Here is a 19,080-nt window from a genome sequence, read left to right as displayed (position 1 = left end):
GCCAGTTAAGAGGTGTCACAGCCTCTTAATGCAGAGTTTCTCATCCTCAGAGCCACTGATATTTTAGGCTGGATAATTCTGTTTGGGGGGGTGCTGTCCTGTGCATATCATAGACCATTCAGCAGCATCCCTGACCTCTATCTACTAGAACGCCAGTACCACCCTCTACCCTCTGCTTGGATAGCCATTTTAACTGCCAAATAGCCCCTGAAAGGCAAGATTGTCAACAGTTCAAAAATACTGCCTTAGGTTATAGGAAACCAGCACAGGTGATTCTAGAAGGGATGCAGTTCATATAACTGGTGCTTAGACATACTAGTTGGACTTCCCCAGTGGCTCAGATGGTAGAGCATCTGCCTGCAATGCGGGAGACCCAGGTTCGATCCCTGGGTTGGGAAGATCCTCTGGAGAAGGAAATGGCAGCCCACTACAGTACTCTTGCCTGGAAAATCCCATGGACGGAGGAGCGTTGTAGGCTACAGTCCATGGAGTCTCAAAGAGTCGGACACGACTGAAAGACTTCACTTTCACTTTCAGACATACTAGTTAAGAGCTCAACAAATATTAACGAATGAATGAATGGAATGAATGAACCACCTAGAGTCCCTTTGACCTATTCTTTTTGGGTTTCATGAAGAAGAGCTCTGAGCTAGTCATTAAGTTATAAGGTGACCGAGTGAGAGTTAACAGTAACTCCACATCTATTTATACGGCACTCTGTGCAGGCTGTATAAGCTGGGTCAAGTTGTTCAAACTCCCTGAGTCTGTCAGGCTCTTCAGTTCCTAAATGGGGACATTAATCCTATCTTGTAAGGTTGTTGGAAGAATTACATGAGATAATTGATGTAAAAATAAAGCATTAGGGGTCTAGGAACTCACTCCTTTGGTGTAATTGGCAAGAGGATGCCATCTTAGCAGGATGCCCTCTCAGCTTCTGCCACTAAGCTTTACTAAGGATCACAGTAGTTTGAGCATATGTTTTTTATTGTTGTTGTTTTTGTTGTAAATGTGGAGAATGTTGAGCACTGCACCAGCCGAATTGACACATCGGCTATCCAATTCATCACTCACAAGCAACCAGGTTAGTCAAGAGGCCCAGGGAATTCCCTGGTGGTCCAGCAGCTGGGACTCCACACTTCCATTGCAGAGGGCCCAGGTCCAATCCCTGGTGGGAGAAATAAGATCCCACGTGCTGCATGGCATGGCCAAAAAATAAAAATAAAAAAATCAAGAGGCCCAGAGAGTTGTGACTCGCACAGCAAAATTGTACCTCCCTGAATTCAAAAGGCACTAGGGCTGGCCAGCCTGCTCACCATCACCAATTCCATCACACGTTGGCTTTGTTTGGATTGAGATTTTTTGGAAAATGCTTTGCATATTCTGTGTTCTGTAGTTTCTTATAGACATACATGACCAGATCTGGAAATTTCTCCTGAAAATACTGGGAAGGTTCTCCAATTTTTGACTTCATCCTGAAATGAAACAGAAATATTTTGATATGCCTGCCCCAAACTCTGCCATCTTCCCTTTTATAGAATATGGCCCTGGAAATTTTTTTTGCTTCCCTGGTGTCTATAGCAAAATAAATAAAGACTGTGGAATCTGACAGAGCAAGATTCATCTCCTGACTGTTCAACTACAAGTAAATTTCGGCAACTTAAGTTTTTTTGCACCTCAGTCTTATTATCCATAAAATGGAGATAATACAGTTCTACAATCTCTTATCTACAATGCTGAAATCCAAAAGAGCCCTGGAAACTGCAAACTTTGGGTGAGTTTGCAACTGAGGTTTTTGGTAGCAAAAGCTAACTGAATTAACATGGGGCTACACTTACACTGTACATTTGTTTTACCCAGCCACCTAGCCTCCTGTGTTTCTTCTCATAAGAGTCGCTAGCCTTCTGCTCAAGCAGGCTCCACAAAAACTGGAAAGGAAGACAAGAAGCTGATGGGAACGTCCATCATGGACTATAAGACCCTTGTGGTGGGCCTTTTCCAAACAGAAGGGAGGAATGACTGTCCCTTCATCAAAATAAGTTTTATTCTTTCCATCGAATAGCAGATGTAAACTTAGAACTGGGATTTTTAAATTATTCTGATCTCATATATGACTTATAAGAGCGGAAACAGTTCTTACTGTATATTCTGTTGTTCATTAATGTGCTCTCCCAAATTCCGGATGAACTTCAGCAGGTCACCTACAGTGTTCTGATAGGTATTTTTTCCTTTATAAAATGCATTCATTTTGTTCATCACGGATTCGTCAACCTAAAAAAAAAATTACACAAAAATGTGGTAACAACACAAAATAAATCCTGATAGAATGTTAATACAAAAAGGCAGAATACAAATTTGAATATAGGCCAAAATTACCACTAATTAATAAAGCAAATTAATAGAAAAGAATGGAAGTAAACACTGTACACCATAATGCTAATTGTGGTTGTATTTGGATGTGAGACTATAAATAACTTTAAATTTGTGTATCTATTTTCCAAGAGAATTATTTTCATAGAAATTAACTACAGTAAAACATGGTTTAGGAAATCGTTGGCTACTGCATGAGGAAATTGGCTCATTATACTATACAGTACTGCTATCCCGTGGCCACCTTTCCAAATTCATACCTGATTACATCGCCTCTTTAAAGAGAGTTGTCCTGACTGAGACCAGGCCTTGCAGCCATTGCCATAGTGAGTGTGGCTGTTCTTTGTTTTGTTTGTAGTACGGCTCCAAAGGTTACATATTTCTCCGTGTCCCTAGGTGTCCCAGGGCAGCTGCTCTCCTATTAGTAATTCCTTTTTCTTTGTGCTCTCACTTTTTTTTTTAAATTTTTAATTGGAGGATGAATGCTTTATAATATTGTGTTAGTTTCTGCCATACAGCAACATGGATCAGCTATAAGTATATACATATGTCCCCTCCTTCGTGAACCTCCCTCCCACCTCCACCCCTTCCCACCCCTCTAGGTTGTCACAGAGCACCTGGTTTGAGCTCCCTGCATCATACAGCAAATTCCCACTGGCTATCTATTTATGCTCACACTCTTTGTAGACAGTTCTGATATTTAGAAATAGTTTGGAGTAAGAGAATAAGATGTAACAACCATGAAGCCAGAGGGTCCCTTAGGAAGAGTAACTGGTGACTAGAAGGCTGCCTGGGTGGTACTATCAGTTCCTTGCAGAACTTACTGGGTAGTGGGAAAGACAGATGTTAAGGCAGCAATTATGAGTGTGATGTGTGGGCTAGAGGCAGACAAGGCAAGGAAAGCAAAACGAGAACCCAGAAACAAGGAGGTATGGGAGAAGTAGAGCCCTACATCAGGTCCAAGATATGGAAGATGTTGGTCCCACTCAAAGATGAGAGTTATGGATTTTCCCATAATGCTCTGCTTATGTCTCAGGGGTACCCAGCATGTATCCCACGGCCATCCCTTCTGTAGGTCTCTCAGCCCCACTTGGATACCATACTCTGCTTTGTATATCCATGACCTTGCATGGTCCTAACACATACTGGTATTTGACAGATATCTGCTAATTAATAACAGTGAAAGTTCCGATAGTGCCAATTAGACTGAATGGGTGAGTAATTATTATGCTCCACTGTGGATGCATGTGTACTAAGTTGCTCAGTCGTGTCTGACTCTGTACGACCCTGTGGACTGTGGCCCGCCAGGCTCCTCTGTCCATGGGGTTCTCCAGGCAAGAATACTGGAGTGGGTTGCCATGCCTTCCTTCAGAGGATCTTCCCAACCCAGGGATCAAACCCACGTCCCTTGTGCCTCCTGCATTGGCAGGCAGGTTCTTTACTATTAGCGCCAGCTGGGAAGCCCATGTTCCGCTATATTGAGTTCAAGTTGGGTGGACCTTCTCTGGAAGAGAAGGAATTTGAAAGATGATTGTTTTTTGTTTCTCTGTTTTCTCATCCATAAAGTAGGTGTGGGTGTGTGGATGCTCAGTGCTGGGCTGTGCACTGGCATCAGAGGCAGCCAGTCTCCCTGGATGGAAATGCCCCTGTGGAAGTACCTCCCTTGGACTAAACTCTATTTAATCAGCTGCTCTTGTCACAATGGAAATAGAATTATTAGTCAGACCTCACTCAGAAAACAAGGCTTGAGAGAAAGAGTCACAGAAGAGGAAAAGGCTTTGGGGCTGTGACAAGTCCATCCTAAAGAGGAGCCTAGATGAGTATCTCAGGAGGACCTGGCCTGGAGCAGAAACCCAGAGAGCTGAGGGGGTCTGGGATGGGAGGAGGGCAAGAAAAACCCCTCTTACCCCTTGGTTGAACCAGGCTCATAGTATAAAAAAGTTAGGAAAACCAATATAACACACGACACAGATTCTTATTTCTGGAATAACTCCCAGACCATAGGAGTTGTTCATACCTTTTCTGTCCACTGGTTAAAACTTGTGGAAAGTTCAGATGTTTCAGGTTGCAGAAGCTGGAGGATCCTGCCACAAGTATTTCGTGTTTTGATGTCAGATTCATTTCCCACATCCCGGAGGGTCCGGTAGCGGCTGAGAATGACAGAATGATCATGATCGTTCCACCCTTCCCACTTTTCCCAGAAAGAGAAAACTATTAGATTTTGGCATTTGAGTAGTAACAGCATGTCTCTAAACAATCTGCACAATAGAAGAGCTCTCGCTGTCTCTTTTTGCCCGAATCATTTTTCGGTTCTTCAGTGGAGAAAATCAGATCCAGAAAAGTTAAGTCACTCCTCCAGCGATGTCCTCCCAGGAAATTCCAAGCTGAGAGAAAAGCCTGGGTCTGCTGATTCCCAGCCTGACTCCTGCCCACCTCACCATGATGGTTAATTTCATCTGTTAATTTCACCAACCACAGCACTCAGATTAAATATTACACTGGGTGTGTCTGTGGGGACGTTTCCAGAGGAGATTAACGTTTGAACCAGTGAAGCAGACAGCCCTTCCCAGTGCGAGTGGGCATCATCCAATCTATGGGTAGCCTGAACAGAATGAAAGGGGAAATTTGGCCCCTCCCTGCTGATCACTTTGGCTAGGATGTGGTTCTACTCCTGCCCTCAGTTCTCCAAGTTCTCAGGCCTTCAGACCTTTACTGGAATCTGCATCTTCAGCTCTCCTGGTTCCCATGCCTTTGAATTCAGACTAAATTATACAACTGACTTTCCTGGGTCACCAGCTTGAAGAGGGCAGATGGTGGAACTTCTCAGCCCCAATATTGCATGAGACATTTCCTTATTTTGTATATATATCAGGTTGGTTGAAAAGTTCTTTGCGGTTCTTCTGTAGTAACATCTTATGGAAAACCCCAATTGAACTTTTTTGGCCAACCCAATATAAAGAGCCCTGACTAATACACTCACCATCTCCATCCTAGAGGCCTGTAATATACACTGTTTTCCTTACCTCTCCCAACTCCAAAAGAAGGGATGAGCCAGCAGGCCACTCAGATGACCCTTCACGTTGTCCCCGGGGACTAACAGATGCTGAATGAGGTCCCGAGTTTCCTCATCTGGAGAATGTTCAGTCAAGTCTTCAGTTTTTAGATCCTTCAGCCTCTCAAAAGAGACGTTTCCCTTGTTTACCACATACAGGACCAGCAGTCCCAGGGCCTGCACCGAAGCCATGAGTGAATGAAAGTCACTCAGTCATGTCTGACTCTTTGCAACCCCATGCGCTGTAACCCACGAGGCTCCTCTGTCCAGGAGATTCTCCAGGAAAGAATACTGGAGTGGGTTGCCATTCCCTTCTCCGGGGGATCTTCCCCACCCAGGGATCAAACCCAGGTCTCCTGAATTGTAGGCAGATTCTTTACCATCTAAGCCACCAGGGAAGCCCATAAATCAAGTTAAAAGTGCTTATGAATTCGCACTCTATTTGGGGAACTTTGGAGGGTGGGGCACAGGCTATGAGCAAATGGAAAATGGATAGAATCTCAAGGAGCCCACAGGTTGGGTATGGGCTTGGGCATGGAGAACTCTTCAAGGAAGTGTAGGTTTATAAGAAGCAGAAGATAATCCCAGGCCAGAGCTGTCAGAGCGGACTGCGTAGAGGAAGAGGAGTTTGAGCTAGACCTCAAAGTACAGATAGAATTTTTAGATAAACCAGGGAAAGGGAGAGGGTTTTAAACAAGGGGCAGGGGGTGCTCAGAGACTGGCTCGGAACAGGGACTTTGGGTTGGGCCTGTGTCAGGCAGGAGATTAAAGGGCCAGACCAGATCCAGAAGAACACAGTGAACACCCCAGGAGTCAGGACACAGCAGGGAAGAAAGACTAGGGAGGAGACCAGCACAGGAAATTCTGCACTAAGAAAGACACCAGTCAGGGAAGGAGCTCAGATCTGGAGCCATTGAGCCAGAAAGGCCAGACATGGATGGAGAACTCTTACCAACTGGGTTGTTGGAAGTTCAGCACCCTGGAGAACTCCAGGGGCGGGCTGCCCTAATGGGTCAGAGTCTATCCAGGAGCTGTGGTCTACAGAGGCTATATGTCTCCTGCTTTGTCTCCTCTCTGGGGAAACAGTTATTTAGGATCTTAACCTGTGGAGCCAAGTATAGTCTCTTGAGCTGGGAATCAATCCCATCATTCCCACATGCTTCAGAAGGCCTCAGTATCTGGCCCTCCTAGAGTTTAGCACATGCATTTGAATAGAGTGGGGAAAGAAATCTCATTTACTTTGTCTTCAGGCAGCAAATACCTCCAATAGGAATTGTGGAATTATTCTGGAGAAATCTCCTGGAGGTAATTCTTCAAGAAATGTGGCATGCTCAATATATTTGTTATTTAGCCTGTGCGGGTAGAGAGACATCCAGAGATACAGAAACTGCCACAGCAAGGACCAACTCCACACCCACCCATAGAGATGCTGTTGTCTGCAAAGGAGTGAGGGCCATCATACCAGGGAAATGCCTTGACACTTCTTTCTTTCCTAGGCAAAATCAGAACGTCCTTTAATCGGCCACAGGAAGTAAGGTAATGAACGAATAAGAAAGTAGAGAGATGGAAAAGAAGACTGTTTCTAGAAATTACCTCTAGATCTCTCTTGATTTCCTGTGGCTCTCCAGTTCCCTTGATGCTTTTATCAAAATCTGCCAGGCAAGCACCATTCTTGGAATCTAAAGGAGAGTTTGTAGAGATGCATTGAAATTGCTTATTCTTAGGCAGGAGGTATGCAGAGGGTAACATGGAAACTTACATTACCATATGTAAAATAGATAGCCAATGGGAATTTGCTTATGACTCAGGGAACTCAAACTGGGGCTCTGTAACAACCTAGAGGGTGGGAGGTGGGTGGGAGGTTCAAGAGGGAGAGGACATGTATAATGTGGCTGATTCATGTTGACGTTTGGCAGAAACCAACACAATACTGTAAAGCAATTATCCTTCAATTTAAAAATATATAAATACATTTTTAAAAAAGAAAATCCTCAATCCCCATGTTATAATTAATTTACATAAATCTGTAACTCAATGTACAATCCATCATCGCTGAGGAAGACAATGATGAGCTCATATCTGCCTTGTTTACTTTTCAAAACAGCCACGTGCACTGCATTCTTTGACCTACTGGTATCTGCCAAGAGCAAGATTGACATTTTATTCATCCCAAGCCACGGGTTGGGGAAGCATGAGGACAAGTATAGCTAGCTCCCCCTTCATGCAATTCCTGGGGTCAAAGAGCACAGATTTGTAAAGAAGCTGCTGGCAGGAGTTAAGGTTATATCCTATAGCTGAAGAACAACTGGACCCTAGAGCTGAAGGGTCCAAATCCAAGACCACCTTAGCACAGCATTCCACCAAATCAAGCCCACTCACCAATGCCCACTATGACACTGTCATCTGTGACCACGAGTCAACCACGTGCTTCTAATGAGTCGTTGCCTCCCTTCCCCCTTCAGCATCTTCCTCCCTTGAAGGAAGCCACTGAGTCCTCAGAAACAGGGATAAGAGAGGTGGGGAACAAAGTAAAAGGTGACTTGTCCTCAAAGAGGTGGCTTAAAGGAGTCTGAGAAGGAAGGCTGGCTAACCGCAGATACCAGCCAGTACAATTGTGTACTCAGAGCCCTTTCATTATGAATTTGGACCTCAGCATTGTAGGGAAATCCAGAGTCCCACAAAAATGAACCCATCAAATTGTTCAACAAATGTTTCATGTGAGAAAAAATGATGGCAAGGAAGGAGAACACAGTCCTTGCTCTAAAGAGTTTAGAGTCTCTGGGCAAGGAGACTGATAGTAAAGGAATAAATACATGGCTAAACATTAATTGCAGTTTTGAAAATGCTAGCCAAAAGTTCAGGATGCCCTAAAAGTGTACCATGAGAAGAGCTACATGGCTGCATAGAGAGGGGGAAGTTTTCAATAAGGAAGAGATGCCTAGGGAATTTCCTGGAGACCCAGTGGTTAGGACCTCACACTTCCAGTGTAAGGGGCATGGGTTCAATCCCTGGTCAGGGAACTAAAATCCTGCAAGCCTCAGGGTGAGGCAAAAAAAAAACCAAAGAGATGCCTAGAGAGAAAAGATCAGTAGTAATTGGATAGGTGAGTGGAATGGGGAAGAAGGGGAAAAGAGAATTCCAGATAGGAATTCATGGAGAATGCCTGGGCCGGCGAGACAGAGTCAGAAGGTGGTCTCTAATGAGAGTGAAGGAGCAGATGGGGTGCACATCATAAATCACAAACTGTTTTCAATTATTTCAATAATTCCCTTCACTTATTTAAGCCACTTTGTGTTTTCTGCTACAGAAATTTGAAAATGTTTAATGGGACACTTCACATCTATTCTAGCATTTGTGTTTTTTTTTTCCCCATGAAAAGTGAAAGTGTTAGTCACTCATTCCTGCCTGACTCTGTGATCCCATGGATTGTAGCCCATCAAGGTTCCTCTGTCCATGGGGTTTTCCAGGCAAAAATACTGGAGTGGGGTGCCATTTCCTTCTCCAGGGGAATCTTCCCGATCCAGCAATTGAACCTGTGTCTCCTGCATCGCAGGCAGTTTCTTTACCATCTAAGCCCAATTTTTTATTTTTAGTTTCAACAGACATTGTTAAAGTGCTATAAAAATTTTAAAGCTTATACCCAGTTTCTGTATACAGTGTCAAGAGGGACTTCGGCCCTGCTGACACCTGAGTTTGTGCCAGTGGAACTGGTTTCACACTTCTGGCATCCAGAACCATGGGAGATTAAATTCCTGTTTTAAGGCACCAAGTTTGTGACAATTTCTTTCAACAGCCATGGGAAAGTTATATACTTGGTTATAGCTGTTTCTTTGGGTATAAATTCTCCTGTTTCATGCCTCTCTTTCATGGTCTTAAGAGGGTAACAGACAGGAAGGCCAGGTTTTCCAAATGGAGAAAATAGGCTGCAAGTGTCAGACATTTTTTATTTCTCTTAAGTGGCAGGAGGAAACAAACTACAAATGTTAAGATTTTTTTCCCCTTCTCTATACAAATTTAAAAAGAGGTTTCTCTTAAAATTCTGTGTTGCCATGATGACACCTAGCTCCACCTGAACTTCAGTGCAGTTCAGTTCAGTTCAGTCGCTCAGTCGTGTCTGACTCTTTGAGACTCCGTGGACTGCAGCACGCCAGGCCTCCTTGTCCATCACCGACTCCTGGAGTCTACTCAAACTCATGTCCATTGAGCCAATGATGCCATCCAACCATCTCATCCTCTGTCGTCTCCTTCTCCTCCCACCTTCAATCTTTCCCAACATCAGGGACTTTTCAAATGAGTCAGTTATTCGCATCAGGTGGCCAAAGTATTGGAGTTTCAGCTTCAGCATCAGTCCGTCTAATGAATATTCAGGAATGATTTCCTTTAGGATGGACTGGTTGGATCTCCCTGCAGTCCAAGGGACTCTCAAGAGTCTTCTCCAACACCACAGTTCAAAAGCATCAATTCTTCAGCACTCAGCTTTCTTTATAGTCCAGCTCTCACATCCATACATGGCTACTGGAAAAACCATGGCCTTGACTAGACGAGTCTTTGTTGGCAAAGTAATGTCTCTGCTTTTTAATATGCTGTCTGCTGCTGCTGCTACGTCGCTTCAGTCGTGTCCGACTCTGTGTGACCCCATAGACAGCAGCCCACCAGGCTCCCCTGTCCCTGGGATTCTCTAGGCAAGAACACTGGAGTGGGTTGCCATTTCCTTCTCCAATGCATGAAAGTGAAAAGTGAAAGTGAAGTTGCTCAGTAGTGTCCGACTCTTAGAGACCCCATGGACTGCAGCCCACCAGGCTCCTCCATCCATGGGATTTTCCAGGCAACAGTACTGGAGTGGGGTGCCATTGCCTTCTCTAATATGCTGTCTAGGTTGGTCATAACTTTTCTTCCAAGGAGCAAGTGTCTTTTAATTTCATGGCTGCAGTCACCATCTGCAGTGACTTTGGAGCCCAAAAAATAAAGTCAGCCACTGTTTCCACTGTTTCCCCACCTATTTGCTATGAAGTGATGGGACCAGATGCCATGATTTTTGTTTTCTGAATGTTGAGCTTTAAGCCAACTTTTTCACTCTGCTCTTTCATCTTCATCAAGAGGCTCTTTAGTTCTTCTTCACTTTCTGCCATAAGGGTGGTGTCATCTGCATATCTGAGGTTATTGATATTTCTCCTGGCAATCTTGATTCCAGCTTGTGTTTCATCCAGCCCAGTGTTTCTGAACTTAACTTTTTTCAAACCTTGAGCTAACCAGTGTGTTTTTCTTATGGAAATATTTGTCTTAAGCTATGTTAATGAACTATGTATTTACCCTAGACTGTGTCTTCAAGATGGTTCTGCCTAAGACTCAGACTTGACAAACCAGTATGTTTTACTCATACATTGTTCTTCTAATCTATGATAATGAAACTCTATATTTACTTGGAAACCTGCCTTTCTTCAAGATTCATGTCAATCATTTTAACCCGTGATGACTCACCTGATGCCAATGTTATCTCAAAATGCGTGTTGTGGGTGAGGGGGTTGGTGCCAGTCTCTGAGTTTTAAGACATTTCCTTTCTGTAATTAGCAGAATGCTAGTAGCTATATAACATCCGGCTAAAGACTAGCAGGGGGGCACTCCTTCTGCCCCCTGCTGATCTCTATGTCAGAAGCTTTCTCTATCTCTTATAGTTTAATAAGGCTTTATTACACAGAAGCTCTGAGCGATCAAGCCTTGTCACTGGTCCCGGATTGAATTCTTCTCCAGAGGCCAAGAATCCTGCGTCTTTCGTGGTTCAGCAACAACCTTTCAGTATCAGCAACTCTTATAACTTTCTTTTTTTTTTTTTTTTGCCACATTGTGTGGTATGTGGGATTTTAGTTCCCCAACCAGGAATGGAGCCCTGGCCCCTGCATTGGAAGCAGGGAGTCCCAACCACTAGAACCACCAGGGAAGTCTACCAGCAACTCTTAGGTGATTTTTGACTGTATGTTTTACATTGCAGTTGAGACCCCCTGACATCCTGTGAGGTGCTTCTGTTAATGCCATCCAACACAGAGGAGGGATGAGAGCATTGTCAGATCCTCTGCTTTGCATTTTTTTCAGTGAAGCTCTGGGGTAAGCGGGCCATGCCACTTAATAGTTGCTTTGGCAGACATCCAGTGTGTATAACAGCTCTTTGTTTCTCTCTCTTTTTTTCTGAATTCTTATGAGTTTTTTTAATTTATTATTAATTGGAAGATAATTGCTTTACACTATTGTGTTGGCTTCTGCCATAAAACAATGTGAATCAGTCATCAGTTCAGTTCAGTCGCTCAGTAGTGTCCGACTCTTTGCGACCCCAAGAATCGCAGCACGCCAGGCCTCCCTGTCCATCACCAACTCCCGGAGTTCACTCAGACTCACGTCCATCGAGTCCGTGATGCCTATATCCCTTCCTCTTGAATCTTACCCCATCCACCCCTCTCGCTTGTCACAGAACACTGTGTTGAGCTCCCTGTGTTACACAGTAACTTCCCATTAGCTCTCTATTTTATTCATGGTAATGTTATGTGCTACTCTCTCAATTCGTCCCACCCTCTCCTTGCCACCCACCCCCCCACCCCGGCCCGACCCCCCGCTTCAAACAATAAATGCTGAAGAGCATGTGGAGGAAAGGGAATCCTCTTGCACTGTTGGTGGGATTGTAAACTGATACAGCAACAATGGAGAACAGTATGGAGACTCCTTTAAAAACTAGGAACAAAACTACATTATAACCCAGTAATCCCACTAGTGGATGGAAACCATAACCGAAAAAGACACATATACTCCAAAGTTCATCACAGCACTATTTATAATAGCTTGGACATGGAAGCAACCTAATGTCCACTGACAGATGAATGGATGAAGAGGTTGTGGTACATATATATAATGGAATATTTCTCAGCCATATAAAGGAACACATTTGAGTCTTTCTCTTAAAATCATCAGTGACTCAGTGTCTCAAACAGTCCCCATGTCTGCAGGCAGAAAGGCCTGTCACAGATGCTTGGCCCCTAGGGGAGAGGGGAAGCCCAGGGTTTGATCTTCCTAATTTCTACTGAGGTAGCAATCTGCCTGCTGTCTGGTCCTTGGTTCTCTCCTGTTTCTGGCTTCCATCGCTTTTGAGTGGTGCTTTTCTGTACTCTTCCCACTTTCATGAGTAATGTTTTTCTGTGGCTTTCTGCATTTGTCCTGGGCTCCTATGCTATTCTTCAATCCCATCCTATCTATGTTTAGTCTCTCCATGATTCCTCAAGGATTTTGTCCTCTAAGAATTCTTTTTTTAATGTTGATTTTAATTAAAAATTCACTTAAAAATCTTTTCCCATCATTTGAAGAATTTAATACAGGGAAGAGTCTACAGTATGTGTTAGGTTCACCACCTTGATGCAGAAATATAATCGAATCTTTATTGTTCAAGCTTAGGAATGGAAGAAGTGGTGCTAGAAATTTTGAAGAATAGGTAGTCAGAAATTATTTTTCTTTAGAATGTGATGTGTGACCCTTTCACATCAAGATTGGCAAGTAGAATTGGGAAGGTCGTCACCCCTGAATGAACCTCAAAGACTCTTTCTCACCAGGTAGAGTTGTACATACTTCTGGCCCTTGTCCATCTTGCCAGCAGAGTTGCTTAAAACCAGGAAGGAATGACATGAGCACCTGTCCTCAAACTAAAGCCAGATCTTATGTGTACCTATTTCTCTCTTCCAGTACCTTATACACTGCTCTCTGCCTCTAAATGCCCACACCTTCTTTTTGCCCTGGTCCCTTACACCAAGTTTAAACTCAGTGCGTATCTGTAGGTTAGGCATCTACTTCTGCTTTAGCCCTCTAGACAAGTACCTGGCCTTTGTTGGGCACATACCATGTACAGGTGACTTGTCCATTTGACACACAGCACTTAGACTTTGTAACAACGTTATGAAGGAGGTATTATCAGTCCCAAGTGAGGAAACCAACACTCACAGAATTAAGCAACTTGCTTGAGGTTACAAAACTACAAAGTGGTGGGACTAGGCTGCCAGGCTCCTTAAACCTGGCTGAAGCTGAGGATCTTTCTAAATTATTATTTATGTTTGGCTGCACTGGGTCTTCATTGCTGCAAGAGGGCTTTCTCTAGCTGTGGTCAGCAGCAGTTACTCTCTAGTTTTGGTTCATGGGCTTCTCATTTCAGTGACTTCTCCTGCTGTGGAGTACAGGTTCTAGAGTAAGGGCCTCAGTAGTTGTGGCACATGGGCATAGCTGCCCGGCGACATGTGGAATCTTCCTGGACCAGGGATCAAACATGTGTCCCCTGCATTGGCAGGCGGGCTCTCAACCACTGGACCACCAGCGAAGTCCAAGCTGAGGCTCTTACTATTGCACTACCTCGCCCCCTGGGACTTTATACTCAGCTCTGCTTGTTTCCTTGAACGTTGCTGTAGTGTATGGTTTTGGTTTACAAGAGTGCACACTGACTTGTTCAGCCTGCTTGTGGTGTGTTTCACTTGTGTCACATCTTATCCTGGATCCCAAGTTTGACCTCAGGTTTGCCATTAAGTTTCACGGTAACTGAGCACACACACAATATTCACTGTTAACTGCCACCTTGTCTGAAGGAACACGCACTTTCTAGATTCTCTTTCTTACAGACTACTCTAAGAATTCAAACTTGGAGTTGGCTCCATCCAAGACCTACATTCATATTTGTATTTGCCAAGGGCAGCATAAAGTTAGCCTGGTATTCCATGAGCTTCCTTCACCTCCACATGGAATAATACAGGTTCTACCTGGTAGCAGGAGAAACTCCACTCTATCTACGGATTTGCTACATTCATCCTCCAATTGAACAATCCACACTGACTGTAGTTCTTTCCTATTCTGCCATGAAAATCTGTTCCTCTGATAAATAAAGACCCTATATTTCTAGAGAAGACTGGGGACTCACCTATTAAGATGTTCTGTGGTTCCAGATCCTGATGAGTGTATCCAGACAGGTGTAGTTCCTCAACAGCCTTAAACAGAGATGAGAGGATGTTTCGGGCAAATTCATCTTCCTTGTTTTGCACAGCCTCTCCTCCATGGTCAGCCAAGTGCTTCTCCAGCGTGTGCTCACACAGGGCAAGGCACACATACAGACAGCCCCCGTCACTCTCACTGCCATAGAATGTCACCACGTGGGCGTTGGCTCGGTTGCTCTGCAAACAAGAGACTTCATTTTGTCCCCGTGTGCTGCCTTCACAGAACCGCTTCACGGCTACCTCTTGTTCCTCATAGAACCCCAGGTAGATGCCCCCTTCAGAAGTGTCAGCGATTTTATATTCTTCATCAATAAAGATCTTGAGTTTGCCTATCATAGGGCGGTATATCCTGTGGAGATGTTTCAGAGCCTCCCCCCAACATGAGCTCTGAGGCTCCCAGGCTTCAGCGGGAGGGCAAACGTCTTCTACGGCTCCATGCTGTCGAAGAAACTTTGCAAGGTCAGAGTCATAATTGCGCTTCGCTATTGCGACAAGGTCCCCGCATTTTGTGCTGGCTCCTTTGTGACACAGCAACTGGGCAATTTCCTTCAGCTTAAGCTCAACAGCAAGCAGCAGTGCTGTTTTACCCTCACTGTCTGTGTCATTGATCTCTATACCTGTTTGTTCCAGAAGCATCTGTACCAGATCCAGGTTCTTCTTTTCCACTGCCAAGATCAGCGGCGTCTTCCTTCCTTCCCCCCTCACATTGACATCAACCTTACAGTCCAGCAGAAGGCGAGTAATGGCTTTCACCTTCTCATCATCAGAGTTCAGAAGAGCATAGATCAAAGCATTTCTGCCCCTATTGTCCCGGGCATTGACATCTGCCCCCATCTCATGAAGAAGGATCTCCACGACATCTACATGCCCTTCTCTAGCAGCATCCATGAGAGCAGTGGCCCCTCCTTTCTTAATCCTCTCTTGATCCTCCGTTGTCTTTCTGTGTAAATTCACCTCTGCCCCACTGTTATACAGGAACCTTAAGGCTTCGACTCTGCCATACACAGCAGCTTCCATGAAAGCGGTGAAGCCATTAGCATCACACTCATTGACATCTGCTACTTTAGGAAGTAATAGTTTGAGCAACTTCACGTTTCCGACAGTCCCAGCAATGATGAAGGGAGTGGCCCCATTCTTCTTCTGCAGACAAGGCTCAGCACCATGACTAAGCAGAAGATCCACAATGTCTTCTCTGTCAATTTGCACTGCATTATGCAAAGGTGACCAGCCCCATTCTTCCTGGAAATTGACATCAGCCCCTCTTTCTAGCAGTTGCTGGACCAACTCAATGTTTTCATCTTTAACAGCTTTAATCAACAAATGATTGTCATCCTTTGAAGCCTCCCCATTACTAGAGGGTGTGGGTCTTTCCTGAGGGTTGTTATGGCTCTCAGTCTCCATGATGGTATATACCACTGGCTACAACTTTCTTGGCTTCTCTTTGAGAAAATGAAAACTTATCTCCTTGGGATTTGATCAAAGAGACATAGAACTCTTAGAAACTCCTGTCAGGGGAAATAGGAATTGTCTGGCTACAGACCACCAGTATGAGGAGGCACAATACTCTTGGGGTCTTCTGAATTTTCACCTGGAGATGAAAGAGGTAATTTGTAGTGTTATAAGAGTGAGAAAACATTTGAATTAGATAAATTAATTTTACTAGCAATGTTTTCAAAATACATCTATTATATAATTTTTTTATTATAGAATATTATAAATAGATGTCTTTTCATACTGTTCATGGGGTTCAGTCCTGAATATTCATTGGAAGGACTAATGCTGAAGCTGAAGCTCCAATAATTTGGCCACCTGATGTGAAGAGCCGACTCATTGGAAAAGACCCTGATGTTGGGAAAGATTGAGGGCAGGAGGAGAAGGGGGCAATAGAGGATGAGACGGTTAGATAGCATCACTGACTCAATGGACATGAATTTGAGCAAGCTCCAGGAGACAAGGAAGGACAGAAGAGCCTGGTGTGCTGCAGTCCAGGGTGTCACAAGTGGCTAAGTCAGCCACAACTTAGCAACTGAAAAGCAACAACATAAATATATGTAAATTGTAAGCAAGAAAAGTATTACTCTATTCTCCCACTGCTTAGAAACAGGCATAGTTAGTACAGTCTGTAAATTATTTTTAAAAATAGTTGGGCTCATGATCTGTAACTTTGCATTTAGCTTCCTTTCATTTAATACCTTAATTATAAATAATGTCCTATGTTATTACAAAGTATTTTAAAATATTTTAATGTCTGCAATACACCATCAGAGAGGTGTTTCAGTTCCCTACTACTGAGCAGATTTTTTAAGTAACTTTTAAACAAGAGTTTCAAAATTAGATTTTTTTTTTCACAATTCTAAATAATGTTACAGCAAATTTAGCTTATTTTATCTTGTTTTCTTATGATAGATCTTATAATAGATTTCTTACAATTGATTTCAAAGAACTGAATGATGAGTCAAAGGCTATGATTGTTTTTAAGATTCTCACCTATATTAATACATTTTTTTCCAGTGCAATATAAACACACTCTTATTAGGAATAAATGGCCTCTTAAAAAAACCAGAACCCTTATTTAATAAGAAAAACCATGTTTTTCATCAATCTCAATTTCTGGTTGAGCATGCTCAGTCCATTCCTGGCTCTTTGCAAGTGCAAAAGTGTGCACTCCTATTCAAAGTAGTGTAGAGTAAGCAGCAGTCTCCACACTTTTGGGCACCAGGGACCAGTTTTGTGGAAGACATTTTTTCCATGGACTGGGGGTGGGGAAGGGGTGGGTTTGGAGATGATTCAGAGCATAACATTTATTGTGCACTTTATTTCTATTATTATTACATCAGCTCCAACTCAAGTCATCTGGCATTAGACCCCAGAGGGTGGGGACTCCTGGAGTAGGGGAAAGAACTCGAACTCCCACCTCTGCAAGATCTAAGTTTGGCCCCTGGTTGTGTAACTCTTCTGCTGCTAAGTCACTTCAGTCGTGTCCAACTCTGGGTGACCCCATAGGCAGCGGCCCACCAGACTCCCCCATCCCTGGGATTCTCCAGGCAAGAACACTGGAGTGGGTTGCCATTTCCTTCTCCAATACATGAAAGTGAAAAGTGAAGTCCCTCAGTCGTGTCCGACTCTTACCTACCCATGGACTACAGCCTACCAGGTTCCTCTGCCCATGGGATTTTCCAGGCAAGAGTACTGGAGTGGGTTACCGTTGTGTAACTCTAGACTCTTCCTAATTGTGTAACCTTAGATTATTGAGTCTGAATTCTCTGTTCCCTCAAATAGGGATGACAAAAAATAAAGTCCCCCATATAAAGTGTACTGAAGTAGGGAGAAGGCAATGGCACCCCACTATGAGGGGTCAATTTAGTCCAACTGCCCTCTATCAGATCTGAGCAATTTAGATACAATTCAGACAGCAGAGGGCAGCAAACTTACCTGAATGTTTATAACTGCTTCTGCTACAAAGCGACTTAGCAGCAGCAGCTTTTGTTCTTGGAGAAGGAAATGGCAGCCCACTCCAGTGTTCTTGCCTGGAGAATCCCAGGGACCGGGGAGCTTGGTGGACTGCCGTCTATGGGGTTGCACAGAGTCGGACACGACTGAAGTGACTTAGCAGTAGCTGCTACAAAAATCACAAAGCAACCATTTTTCAGCAGTCCCACCTGCCTGACAGTCTCAAAGCCTCTACCCTCAGAGAGCTAACCAAATGTGCAGCGGAAGCACAATCACCCAGCAATGAACTCTTTGGATCAAATGTTTGTGTAAACAACTTTAGCGACAATGAATGTGAGGTGGGCTGGAAAAGATCAAGGAAAGAAAGAAGCTCAAAGAAACCTGGAGGATTCAGGGTTTCTACAAACTTTTCTTCTCTGCTCTTTTATTTATTCCAGGTGCTTCCTCCAACTGCTAACTTCAAAGTAATACAATCATTTAAGAACACCACACCTTGGAATAACTTATGAGGAAATGCAAAAAAAAAAAAAAAAACAAAACAAAAAAAAACCAACAACAACACATGATAGTAGTAAGACTCCACGGCCTGTAGCCCACCAGGCTTCTCTGTCCGTGGAATTTTCCAGACAAGAGTACTGGGTTGCCATTTCCTGCTCCAGGGAATAATAATAATAACAATAATAAAAGAAATCCGAGTAAAACTTCAGAGTAGAAAATAAAAACAGCTCAACAAAAGCCTTGCGAAAGTCGAGTCCTGCTTTCAGTTTCATTTTCCCCACACGATCAGAGGAGCCTGATAAACAGAGACGCCTTGAAGAAATAATGTGTGTATTATGACAGAACCCTGGAAATCTCAGGAGGACTTAGGTGCAAAGGGTCCCCTGGGACTGGCCGGCTGGCTCCGTGTGCTCTTTCCTCTCCCCCAGTTCCACACCCATTTCACCTCCAGTCCCCAAAGCCCGAGGAATCCTTCAAAGAAAACACCTTCTCAAGCTTTCCCAGCTCTCCTCCCTCTGCATATCCTACCTTCTAAACGCAGAAAACTCCTCCTCAGTCTTTCCTCTGGCGGCATCTAACCGTCAAATACCTGCTGCCAGCAGGAAAACAGCCTCTCCTGGGAACTGAGCCCGCGGGGCGGAGTCCGGAGAATGACAGGAGGAGGAGGGAACGCTGACCACGCCCATACTCGGCCGCGTGCCGTGAGCT

At 44.0% G+C, this 19,080-nt stretch overlaps 1 protein-coding gene across 1 annotated transcript; it reads right to left on the bottom strand.

Annotated features, from left to right (window-relative positions):
• Nucleotides 1-1,244: 1,244 nt before the first annotated feature.
• RNASEL (ribonuclease L) lies at nucleotides 1,245-19,024 on the bottom strand. The gene is given in 8 exon segments (XM_040263847.1): nucleotides 1,245-1,341; nucleotides 1,343-1,472; nucleotides 2,138-2,268; nucleotides 4,385-4,517; nucleotides 5,391-5,596; nucleotides 7,013-7,098; nucleotides 14,352-16,012; nucleotides 18,901-19,024. Coding segments are annotated over 7 exon segments (2,211 nt in total). The 5' UTR covers nucleotides 15,826-16,012; nucleotides 18,901-19,024; the 3' UTR covers nucleotides 1,245-1,290.
• Between the last annotated feature and the right edge of the window lie 56 nt (nucleotides 19,025-19,080).

Source organism: Oryx dammah, unplaced genomic scaffold, assembly GCF_014754425.2.
Source record: "Oryx dammah isolate SB20612 unplaced genomic scaffold, SCBI_Odam_1.1 HiC_scaffold_21, whole genome shotgun sequence".
Taxonomy (NCBI): Eukaryota; Metazoa; Chordata; class Mammalia; order Artiodactyla; family Bovidae; genus Oryx; species Oryx dammah.
This window is presented reverse-complemented; position numbering and strand designations above follow the sequence as displayed.